A 13,475-nucleotide genomic window follows, 5' to 3' on the forward strand; every position below is an offset into this window, starting at 1 on the left:
ACAGCGCGACGCCGCCAATGCCCACCGCGAAGCAGAGCGCGACGCCGCCCATGCCCAGCGTGAAGCAGAGCGCGACCGGCAGCAGGCGAAGATGGTAGAACAATTGATCGCCATGGCGACACCCCCTCTCTCCGCACGGAGCTCCCGGAGATCATCACGACAAGGGTCTAGGGCACATTCCCCTACCCGACCAAGCGACCCGGGACCCCGCCAACAGGAGGATCCTGTCCACGTCTCCGAACCGTCTCCCCGGCCGGTCCATACGAGACCCAGCAACCGGGAAGAACCGGCCTACGTCGCCGAGAGACTGAACAGAAGACTCCAGGACCTAGCAGAGGAAAAGGAAGAGGAAGAGGAGGAATGTCAAGCCGACCAGCAGCAACGTACTCTGGACCAGGAGGCCCAGTACAGCCCCGACCAGCAGCAACGTACTCTGGACCAGGAGGCCCAGTACAGCCCAGACGTCAGCCCCGAGTCACTGCGCTACAAACCCCCGACTCAACTCACGGGTGAGTTTGACGCACCGCCAGCCCCGAGGAACAGCACCTGGGTACCCGGGCTTCGGTACCCACCAAGTACCAGCCCACGACGACACGTACGGGGAGACTCGCCCAGGAGGCCTCTCCCCCAACGCTCACCGATGTGCCAGCCATCCATGGCATCGTACCTTGGCACACCAACGTTCCCGGATTTTACACGCGAGGACAGAGCACAGTACACAGAGCTACGAATGTGCTTAGAGACTATGCTGTCCGACGTCCCAGACGAGACGTACAAATATGCTATCCTCCTCAAGCACCTGAAGGTGCCCAGAGCGCATAATATAGCGCTGGCATATTCCAACTCAAGTACCCCATACACCGCGGCTCTAGTAGCCCTCGACCAACGTTATGGACGCATATGGGACTACGTGATACAAGAGATAAGAGACATCGACCGTCTCCCCCCAGCCAGAGACAACAGAGCATTAGATGACCTCTCTATCAAGGTACAGTCCCTGGTAGGGATGCTGGGGTCCCAAAAGGAAAAAGGGATATACGAACTGTACGCTAACTCTAATGTAGAAAGGATATTAGAGAAGCTCCCTCCCGCCCGACAAGAGCGTTTTCGGCGGCAGAGAGACCACCGTGACCCCAACGGCCCAGAGGCATCCCTCCTAGACCTATCTGAGTTCCTCGCCAGGGAGGTCAGCAGCCTACGACTGGATACGTTCGTATGGAGTGGACCAAGCCCAAGACTAGGACCTCTGGGATCAAATGATAACCGCCGGTCGGTGACCGTTATGCACCAAGCCGAATCAGTACCGCAGCACAAGAACCACAACACCCCCTCGACGAAAGAGGAGTGGAAGATTGAATGCCAGTACTGTGAAGGAGAACATCGGCTGTATCAATGTGACACTTTCGGGAAGCTGACCACGGACGAGGTGAGTCAGTGGATCAAGGACCACCGCCGCTGCTTCCGCTGCGCGCGCAGCCATATGGCAGCTGAGTGCCGTTTGAAGAAGAAGTGCAGCAGGTGCGGCGGCGCCCACCTGGAGGTCCTGCATGACATCAACAGGCGTCCGCCAGGACAACAAAGTGGGCCCGTCGCGGTAATGTACCAGGCCGAGGCGGTGGCACCAGTACCGAAGATCCACCAGACCGCCCCCTGGTGTCCCGACTTCTACAGCAGACACTGGGAGTCACGGTGCTACTCGGACGACCGCGAGTCGGCACCACTCCAGAAGATCCAAAGCAACCGACTAACAGGAGTGCTCCACATTGACCAGCATAGCGGGACCCCCCCGAGTGCTCATCAAAGTGGTCAGAGTGCTCCTGAGCTACGAGGACAAGGTCCTGGACACTTACGCCGTCCTGGACGATGGATTTGAAAAGACTCTCCTCCTCGCTTCCGCCGCAGCCCAGTTGGGCCTACGGGGTGCCAAAGGTACCATGACCATACGCACCATCAGAAGGGACCAGAAGACAATAAAAGGTGAAAAGGTCTCCTTCAAGATAGCAGCGGTGGACCAGCCCGAGAAGCAGTATAGTATTACCAACGTCTTCACCAGCCACGACATAGGCCTATCACAGTACACCTACCCCATCCCACAGCTGATGGCGAAGTATGTGCACCTACGTCAACTACCTATACCGCTTATCGACGGTGCCACACCGACCCTGCTCATCGGCTCCGACCACGCGGACCTCATTCTCCCAATTGAGGCGGCCCACATCGGACCCAAAGGATGCCCAGTCGCGGTTCAGACCCGACTGGGGTGGACGCTCCAGGGCCCCCTCTACGGACTTGACAGTCAACCCACGTCTACACGCTGCCTACACACAAAGGCGAGCGACACCGGCCACTCCCTCGTACAGCCCGTTGAGAGGCTATTGACATTAAGCGAGAGGCCTGTGAGAGAACCGTGGGCACAAGAGGGAGTTCGGAACTCCACCCCCCTCAGCTGCGCTCCAGACGTAGCTGACCTCGAACCCAGCACCCCAAGCGACTCCTCAGACGGGGTACAGAGCAAACAAGAGAAACAGACGGAGGAGGTGGAGGCGCAGCCAAGCACCGATCAAAGCTGTCTCAGGCCCGCTTCCTCCTAATCCCCCTACCATCCCTTCCAGCCCGTCAGAAGCGGGTCAAGGACGGGGACAACTTAAAAGTGGACACAGTCGTCGTGATCATAGACCAGTCACTACCCCGAGCTGCGTGGCCGGCCGGCCGCGTAAGCAAAGTGATCACTGGTGCCGACGGAAAGGTCAGAGCGGCAGAAGTGCTCATCCAGGGGCGGACATACACCCGACCCGTGGCGAGGCTGATAGAGTTGCCAAGGCTCCCCGACTCTCCTAATGACGACCATGACCCACTGACTTTGTGAATTGCCCTACTCCTCACAACGGACATTGAGTAGTGGACAGTGCGGTTAATCTGTCTATGCTTATCTAATTAGGTGCGGACTAATTAGGAGGCGGCTGTTACAAAGGGTCAGATTAAACCGAATATATATATTTATTGCCTGAGATCCCATGTATAATATTTGTATATCGTTTGATATCCCTTGTATATTCTTTGTACATATACACGGAATATCCTTTTACCTGGTACAGGACAGACCATAATATTCGTTCTCCTATTGGAAGCGATCCCCTAGGCGCCACGGCCATACCCCCAATGCCGAGTTCAAAGCCACCGCCAAGGCTTGTCTCAACATGCCCAGTTTTGCGCAGGAATACGAGACAGAAATGAGGTTGGCACTAGATTATTCACTGTACGTATAAATACGTTGCAGGTGGATACAGCAGTAGTCTTGTCTTATCCTAAAACGTTCGTTCAACGTATCGTTCGTTCCTTACAAGTTGAAGCCTTCATCACGAGTCAACGACCAAGTGAAGTGAGCAACTTTGCGTCTAAATAGAGCACTTATAACCGCGTGCGAATAGGATAGTAAAAGTGTCAGAGCCTAGTGAAATAACGTCAAGTTCGACCTAGTTAACGTGAAGTACCGTGCACAGGAGAATCTACACCGGTGAAAGCAGAGCCTTTTCCGGCTGGATTATATTGATTTTGGTACCGTGGTTGCTGGAGCAGAGAACTGTCTACCCGCTGCTGTGTGGGATTTACCCGTGAGGAGCATCACTCGAGCCCGTCTCTAGGAGAGGCTGGCTGGCTTTCACCTATGCTGTCGCGCATACTTGGATTATAGCTGCTGCTTTCGTCTGCTGATCAAGGGAGTAATGTACCGCCTCCCGTAGCTGGAGCTTATTGATTCCCCGTTGATCCAGACTTTTGCATTCGAACATTCCTCCCCCCTGCTGGCTTACAACCGGAGGGAACCCCCTTAGTATCTCCAGCTGACCTACTAGTGTACCATATATAATTCTTATGCTACCGGTGGTATTAATTATCTCCTGCGTAATATGCTCATGGACTTACGCTCTTGACCTATTCATGCACATTCTTCGCCTTACAAGCGCAACTCTCAATCTTGATAAGAAATGTAAGATAATCTTCGTGCTCTTCGAATAAATATTCTTCTAAACAGTATTTCTTGTGAAGCCGTGTTATTGTGGGGGTGTTCATCACATATACCTGTGTACTGTATGGCCAGTAGTAATGTACATAACGCAGTAGTGGTTTAATGATACCATACTTATTCAATACAGTCAGGGAATTGTACCCCTCAGTTACACTTACAGTATCACAGCACAGTCAGATTCATAATGTATTGTAGACATGATTGTAGATTGATACAAGGACTGACGGCTACACACGTTTTACATGACTTGGCAAGCGTTAAAAGATTTGTTTATACAAAAGATTTGTTTATACAAAAGGTTTGTTACACTGGAGAAAAACTGAGCAGTTTTCAACTTTCAAAACCACTCTCAAAGAGCACCTACGGGAGACTGCAATTCGAAACTGGCCCCTGTAAATGTCCTAACCCAACCCCCTCCAATGTACAGTAAATGTCCTAACTAACCCAATAATACACAAGACCCTCTTCTTGGGACCAAGTAAGGTTTCGTCGATATTCCAATGTACAGTTTCCCCCACCCCGCCTACCCAACCTCCTCCAATGTACAGTTTCTACGTCAAATGTATATACTCTCTTTTTTAGACGCTTTTTGTATCACAAACAGTACTGTATTTGTAAATCTGGTATGTCATAAATGTATAGATGTAGCAGTACTGTGTCATGTATGTCATATGTTATGATGAATTGAAAATGGGGGACCCTGATGTAAACAAGACAAAAGTCTTTCTCTGGTCTGCATCCCCTTAACAATTGTGTGTATTGAGCTGTACTGTATTGTACCCATTCTGCAATCTGTTAATACAATTTTCAATCAATCAATAAATCAATCAATTAATCAATCAAGTGTTTTGAGAAAGAAAGCTTCCTTTAAACCAACAAGTAAAACGTGTTAAAGACGTGCACCAAACATTTAGATTGTTAACTAAACTTGTGAAATGTTTCCGAAATGCCTTAGTTGACTAAGACCCCTAACAACTGATAAGAACTAATATTGGGCACAGGTAGACTAAAATGCGACTGTGACAGAAGAAGTTACCTCATCATCAACGTCCATGCTAGGGCCAATCTGTTGCTGGAGCAGCCTCTTGACGCATACCCATGTAGCCACCACCTGTCTCCTGGCAGCGATGGGGACATGCTCCCCTGGGCCGTTATAGTTGGACAGGTGGAGGGCATAGTCACACAGCTACAAAGAGACGAAAAGCAGGAATTCAAGCAGGATATTTTGCATAGTATCTTTAACTTCTTAAACATCGGACGGCCCATTGGGCTGTCGCGGCACTTTGCCCTCGTCTGGCGGCTTCAGGCCGTATTTTCGCAGATCAACGCATACATTGTTGGAAAGTTGAATGTGCTGCCTTTCGATCAACACCCTACTCAACCTATTGCATGCTTCCAGTCTCGGGTTACAAGACCAAACATCTGATGAGCGTCATTTGACAAGACATTCGGACAAGTGACCACATCCGGCTTGGCCAGGTCCTGAGCGGACCAGTCACCTCTGACGGTGGAAATTATTGACCGCCTTTGTAGCCAATGAAATTCTGGAGCAAACGCTATCCCACGCGAGGACTGATTGCAACGACAAGGGGGTAGAAGAAGATGGATAAGTCCATTGTTTACATTTGTCCGTCAGAATGAATGGCAGAGGCCGGCCATTTTGGATAATCATGCAGAGTTATTACCGGTACACACATTACAAAAACATTTGTAAAACACTCATTTTCCGTGGCAGTTATCAACTTTGGACCTGTACTAGATAAGACTTCAGGCTATAGAACTGTTGTTTTACAGCTCCTACCTCTCAGCTGGAACTCAAAAACAGGCAGTAAATAAACATGTGAGTAAACTAAACTTTTATTTCAGTGTGTTCAAAGCTCTGTAACTCTAATACATTAGCACTCAAGAGTGAAATGTAAAGATCAGAATGTTTCCTTTCAAATGAGACCCGACTCATGCATGTGTTATAAGTGGTTCAAGAATAAATGGCAAATTACTTTGGGTATGCAATCGTCAGGCGTGTTATGCTAAACTAGCCCCATTTTTGCCCGATGCATGAGAGGAAGGAAGACTTTCTCTTTTCAAGTCAGTACAGACTAGTCTCAGTCTACTCTGTGTAGCCCAAGGCCCTTCAGCACCCTGTCTGGTGCATATACGACAGCATCCTCAGAATGCTCACAGCAATAGGACTTTGTTCAAGTCAGCTATCTGACTCTTCCGGTGTGATGTATATATAAAGGAAGTGGAGCGGATGAATTGCATCTCATCTTCAGAAAGGAAACTAATAAAGATGACATTTAGTTAATAATTCACTGATAAAAGGGCCTTTCATCTGGAGTCATAACGGATTTGCAAGGCAGAGCCTTTTAATACAAGGGGGAAATGGAAACAGCATTTAATTGGGAACTGCAGAAGACCGAGAAGTGAAACTTTGTTAGCCCAAAGAAGGAAGATCATGACAGGAACACATGTGTGTGCATGCATATTGTGAGCGTAGTTACAGTATGCTGATGACTGCCCCCTCTTGGCGCACACCCCGGAGGCCCTGCAGAATACCCTAAACGTGGTCTGCAACATCTATGAAGCTGTCGTCCAAGTAAATATCCAGATGATCGAAATCATCACATTTACCAACCGCATTTCAGCAGCCTTCGGTCGGCTGTGCTCCAGGGTCTTTGAAAATGTGACTATGGGGACCAAAGTAGCTGTATACAAAGCAGACTGCATCCCCCAACCTCCTATACAGCTCAGAAACTTGGAGCCCCTACATATATCATATCAAGACACTTCCATAATAAGATGCCTCCAGCGCATCCTGGGAATAACATGGGAAGACCGCATGCCGCACAGTGAGACACAAACACCATCAATTGAAGCCACGCTTGCAAAACACCATCTGGTCACGTCTTTCGCCTCCCTTCCAGCTATCCTATGCAACCAACTCCCTGACAGTAAACAGTAAAAGATCATACCATAAACCTACTAAAGCAATGCAACTGCAAGCCTGCCGCCCTAGAATGTATCGCTAATAACCATGTGTACTTGTCACGGTGAGCACCTTGAAGGGGTTCTACTAATCACCCCAAAGTACCCCAAAATACCCCAAAGTATACCCCAAAATACCCCAAAGTACCCTAAAATACCCCAAAGTATACCCCAAAGTATACCCCAAAATACCAGAAAATACCCCAAAGTACCCCAAAATACCCCAAAGTACCCCAAAGTATACCCCAAAATACCCCAAAGTTTACCCCAAAATACCCCAAAGTACCCCAAAGTACCCTAAAATACCCCAAAATACCCCAAAGTATACCCCAAAATACCCCAAAGTATACCCCAAAATACCCCCAAAGTACCAGAAAATACCCCAAAAATACCCCCAAAGTACCCTAAAATACCCCCAAAGTATACCCCAAAGTACCAGAAAATACCCCATAATACCCTAAAATACCCCAAAGTATACCCCAAAGTACCAGAAAATACCCCAAAAACAAAATACCCTAAAATACCCCAAAGTATACCCCAAAGTACCAGAAAATACCCCCAAAATACCCTAAAATATCCCAAAGTATACCCTAAAATACCCCAAAATACCCTAAAATACCCCAAAGTATACCCCAAAGTACCAGAAAATACCAGAAAATACCCCAAAATACCCCAAAGTATACCCCAAAGTACCAGAAATACCCCAAAGTATCCCAAAATACCCTAAAATACCCCAAAGTATACCCCAAAGTACCAGAAAATACCAGAAAATACCCCAAAATACCCCAAAGTATACCCCAAAGTACCAGAAAATACCAGAAAATACCCCAAAGTACCCAAAAATACCCCAAAGTATACCCCAAAATACCCCAAAGTACCCCAAAGTATACCCCAAAATACCCCAAAGTATACCCCAAAATACCCCAAAGTACCCCAAAGTATACCCCAAAATACCCCAACGTACCCCAAAATACCCCAAAGTATACCCCAAAATACCCCAAAGTACCCCAAAATACCCCAAAATACCCTCAAATACCCCAAAGTATACCCCAAAGTAGCTGTATACAAAGCAGACTGCATCCCCCAACCTCCTATACAGCTCAGAAACTTGGAGCCCCTACATATATCATATCAAGACACTTCCATAATAAGATGCCTCCAGCGCATCCTGGGAATAACATGGGAAGACCGCATGCCTCACAGTGGCTGCGTTTACATGGACAGTTTATTCCCCTTTTCATTCGGAATTAACGTTAAATCCTATTTAAAGTTATCATGTAAACATCTGAAAATACTTAATTCCGAATGAAAATGGCCATTCCGAAATAAAATCCATTCCGATGTAAGTGGCCGGTTTATTCCGTTTATCATTCCGAATTAAAGCTTTTTCTGTCCATGTAAACGCTTTTTCGGAATTAGTTCCCCCCGGTCTTTCTGCGCATGATCGCGCATAGGCTACAGTACACATAGATGATCGCGAACAGGGGCACATATTGTTCCATAGCATACGCCTTCAGTTGATCATGACAAATCCTCTCTTACCTTGACGATTAAAAAGCCTCCATAATTTAGTAAATAAAGCTGTAGCCAGCCAGCTAGTATTGATGCTATACAAAATGCTATCCACAAAATAGCTACATAGCTAACCAACTAAATACAATGGTATCCTGAGGTAACGTTAGATACAACGTTTGCTAGTCGAAATGACTGGACACACACAGGGACAAGTTAAACATCAATCAATTAATTTATTCCAACAGGTAGTTTGAGCTGCATGTGAGCCGCGGTCTTTCTCTCCTCTCCTTTGGAAACTAATGATGATACGTAACGTTAGCTAGAAAAAGCACAGAACCGGCCAGCAAAAGTCAAGCTGCTAGCAACAGACACTATAATACTTCCGTCGGGGGATTTCAAAATAAAAGAGCGACGTCTAAAAGCACCGTAAATAGGTTTATTTTGTACATTATCTAACGTTAACACGAACCTAAACTAACTTTAGATTAGTTTAGGTTCGTGTAACGTTAGATATTGTAAAGAATAAACGTATTTACGGTGCTTTTAGACGTCGCTTTTATTTTGAAACCCCCCGCCCGGAAGTAAAAATTATGCTTATTTGTCTGCTTGTTATCAATGGGTTGCTACATACGGGGTACAATGTTACATAGGCTGTGCGTCGATGTTGCAGGAGCATAAAGGCCTGCAACACCTTTGCTTTGTCAATGTTGTGGTGCAGTTGCTTTGAAGTTGCTGTAGCATTTAGAGGCCTTTAACGTTAGCAGAATAGACACACCGAGAGTCTGGTTAATGTTGTTTGGTACGCTAGCACAGTAGCTGAGAATACCGGTCGCAGCTGTTTGTTTACTTCTGGTAAACGTAATGACGTTAACATCCTGTTTACGTTTACCCAATCAGAAGCCTTCCCAACCCCAAACCTTACGATGACTCGAAAACTCCCGATTAGACAGTGACTTTCATGTAAACACCTTGTCGGAATTAAGATTTGACATGTAAACTCGCATGATTTTTTTTTACATCCGAATGATTTGATTCCGAAGTTATAATTCGGAATTAAAAGTCACCATGTAACCGCAGCCAGTGAGACACAAACACCATCAATTGAAGCCACGCTTGCAAAACACCATCTGGTCACGTCTTTCACCTCCCTTCCAGCTATCCTATGCAACCAACTCCCTGACAGTAAACAGTAAAAGACCATACCATAAACCTACTAAAGCAGTGCAACCTCAAGCCTGCTGCCCTAGAATGTATCGCTAATAACCATGTGTACTTGTCACGGTGAGCACCTTGAAGGGGTTCTACTAATCACCCCAAAGTACCCCAAAATACCCCAAAGTATACCCCAAAATACCCCAAAGTACCCTAAAATACCCCAAAGTATACCCCAAAGTATACCCCAAAATACCAGAAAATACCCCAAAGTACCCCAAAATACCCCAAAGTACCCCAAAGTATACCCCAACGTACCCCAAAGTTTACCCCAAAATACCCCAAAATACCCCAAAGTACCCCAAAGTACCCTAAAATACCCCAAAGTATACCCCAAAGTACCCCAAAATACCCCCAAAGTACCAGAAAATACCCCAAAAATACCCCCAAAGTACCCTAAAATACCCCAAAGTACCCCAAAATACCCTAAAATACCCCAAAGTATACCCCAAAGTACCAGAAAATACCAGAAAATACCCCATAATACCCTAAAATACCCCAAAGTATACCCGAAAGTACCAGAAAATACCAGAAAATACCCCAAAATACCCGAAAATACCCCAAAGTATATCCCAAAGTATACCCCAAAGTACCAGAAAATACCCCAAAATACCCCAAAGTCCCAGAAAATACCAGAAAATATCCCAAAATACCCTGAAGTATACCCCAAAGTATACCCCAAAGTACCAGAAAATACCCCAAAGTAGAGCTGCCGCGATTACCGCATTACCGCGGTATCGCTGTTACATCACGGCCACCGCAGAGTAGGCTGAATACCGCATCACCGCTGTTTTTTATAATAATAATAATGAAGTACCCTCCTCTCGTTGGGCTTTCGGCTCTGCAGATATACCCTACTCTTCTATCGAGGTTCCAAGCGACCCTATTGGGTACCAGAAAAGTCACGTGAAACATTGCAGACCACTGATTGGTCAGAAGAGAGACGCGTCACACGTTGGGAGCGTCCTGCAGTTTTTTACATCCTGAATGTCAGCCATTGATCAGAGCTCATCACAATACGGCTAATAACGTTAGCTTTAGCTCCCCGCCGGAGTGGACTACCATCGCTCATCAGGAGTACTAAACGAGACATAATGATTTTACTGTCTGCAACGAATGTTATAATAAAAGCCCTTCGTTCTATACACTTGTCTGATTGAAAACTTTATTAACAGACCGCAGAATGGGACAACTCAGCACGCTCTGAGCAAAGAAAGGAACTGAGATGGTCCGGTAAATACGCTGATGTTATTGGACGTATAACTATATAATGGTAATGCCACAAAACGAATGCCTTTATTATAAAGTAGTAACTTTATAGTAATAATAATAAGAAAGGGTCGGGGGGGTAACCACCCCTGCCCGCGACACCGAGTGAACGGCGCACGACCAGAGGGGAAACTTCGAATCCGTGTTTCACTTTCAATAACTAATGCGTGCTTGCCGAATCCCAAACAATATTCATGCTGCAAAGTCATCCTCTAAAGATCGACATTTAGACTAGAGGCAGGCTATATGCTATAAAAAGTAGACTACCACTAAAAAAAAAAATGCATTCAAATTTTTTTTTTTTTTTTTTTTGTGCGTGCGGTAATAACCGCGGCGGTAGGAAATATTTTGCAAATCCGTGCGGTAAGGAAAACATCAATACCGCGGCAGCTCTACCCCAAAGTACCCTAAAATACCCCAAAATACCAGAAAATACCCCAAAGTACCCCAAAGTATACCCCAAAATACCCCAAAATACCCCACAGTACCCCAAAATACCCCAAAGTACCCCAACATATCCCAAAATACCCAAAGGTGCCTGGAAATATACATATATAAAGTACCACAAAATACCTAAAATGAAAAACTAAAATGTGCACATTTTATGTAATAGTGTAATAGTGTGTAATAGTGTAATACTGTAATACTGTAATAGTGTGTAATAGTGTAATAGTGTGTAATAGTGTGTAATAGTGTGTAATAGTGTAATAGTGTGTAATAGTGTAATAGTGTGTAATAGTGTGTAACAGTGTGTAATAGTGTGCTAGTGTAATGGTGTAATAGTGTGCTAGTGTAATAGTGTAATAGTGTGTAATAGTGTAATAGTGTAGTGTGTAATAGTGTAATAGTGTGTAATAGTGTAATAGTGTGCTAGTGTAATAGTGTAATAGTGTGTAATAGTGTAATAGTGTGTAATAGTGCAATAGTGTAATAGACCCCAGCGGCAACAAGGTGAGTTATCATTGCTACTCTGCGTAAAACAGAAATAAGAGACATGATCATCAGAGAGGCACGTAAGCAATGGGGGAAACTGAAATATAAAGATAAACCAGTGTCGTTCTACGAAGATTTGTGCAGGGAGGCTATAATCCGACGAGCCCCTTACAAGGAAGTGATGCAGAAGCTCTATAAGAAAAAAACTCCAGCCCAGCCTACGCTACCCAGCGTTTCTTTCCATTGTGGGGGAAAATGGGAAAAGAATCGGGATACGCTCGCCTGAAGATGCCGAAGATTACATGAAGGAAACACAACGTGACGAGGGCCGGGCGCATCATCGGCCCGTCTCAGATGACAAGCTTATTCATCTCTTTTTCTTATTTTTTTATTTTTATTTGGATGACTTTGCCATGGCTCGGACTTCAAAAGCGGCAGCAAATAAGCCTGTTGACAACATTGAGGCACAAATAGTTTAATACGAAACGATAGGCACTATATTTATAGATTTCTGTTTTTTTTGCAGGCAATATTCTGACATTGACATTTTGGAACACTCTGGAACATTCTGGATTCTTCTTTCGATCGTTCAGTGTCATACTGGAATATACTGGAATACACTGGAATGACATAACTCTTGGGTAGGAAGAATAATCTGGAACATAACATCAGTTTATACAAGTCATGATCGGTGGCTAACTTTCTAGAATACACTGTACTCCTACAATGAAGGCCTGTGAACAATAACATTCGGTATGTATATGCACATGAACCAGATATGGAAGTTCAATAAACCCTCATAACGGTTTAATGCCCACACTTGTCGGGGGACGAACTGCATACAAGGATTTAAAAACCTCATTTTCATCTAAAGGTATAAGCTTGACAAAGTTATTTTAATATTTTAAGCAATTGCTCCATTACTTTAGGGATTTATATAATTTAGTTCTAAAAATCTCTTTTTTTTCTCTTTTCTTTTTCTCTTTTTTCTGTAAGGTTCCAACATATACGTGTTAGTAGAAGGTTCAAATAAATATGCCAATTGAGGTATATTTTTCATTTTTCATTTTATTTGTATTACATTAAAGGGAAGGCGCTAGACCACGAGTGACATTCTATTAAATTAGAATGAAAGTTTTAGATCCTATGGCAATTAGCATAGGAAAGTTAAGGTTAAAAGGCTCACTTTGGGCTAACCGGTGGTGTAAGGGAGGGAGTTATACGCGAAGGTTGTGTCTAAGGAACACAGCCCTGTACGACTCTCTAAGGGAGGGGGATTTAGGGGTTTATTTGTATATATGTATGTTTTTAAGCTCGGCTCTCAACGGGACCTCAATAGTGAATTTGCACTCCAGAAGCATTACCAACAATTACACAACAACATGTATAGATTATGGCTAGTTTGAATATAATGATCTGGAATACTGGGGGAATAAATAATCAACATAAACGCAAAAGAGTGCTCACACTGTTGACGTGGCGGTATATGCCCCAAATTTGTACGAAGCTAACTTCTACACTACACTTACCAGAACAA

At 45.1% G+C, this 13,475-nt stretch overlaps 1 protein-coding gene across 1 annotated transcript in view; it reads right to left on the reverse strand.

The window, feature by feature from the left end:
* Positions 1 to 13,475, reverse strand: part of cfap46 (cilia and flagella associated protein 46) — a gene marked incomplete at both ends in the record, with an annotated part of 296,072 nt that overhangs the window by 166,020 nt on the left and 116,577 nt on the right. The window contains 1 exon segment of the mRNA XM_084321923.1: positions 5,061 to 5,210. Within this exon segment, the coding sequence (XP_084178049.1) occupies positions 5,061 to 5,210 (150 nt within the window).

This window comes from Notolepis coatsorum (assembly GCF_963971535.1).
Source record: "Notolepis coatsorum genome assembly, chromosome: 9".
Taxonomy (NCBI): Eukaryota; Metazoa; Chordata; class Actinopteri; order Aulopiformes; family Paralepididae; genus Notolepis; species Notolepis coatsorum.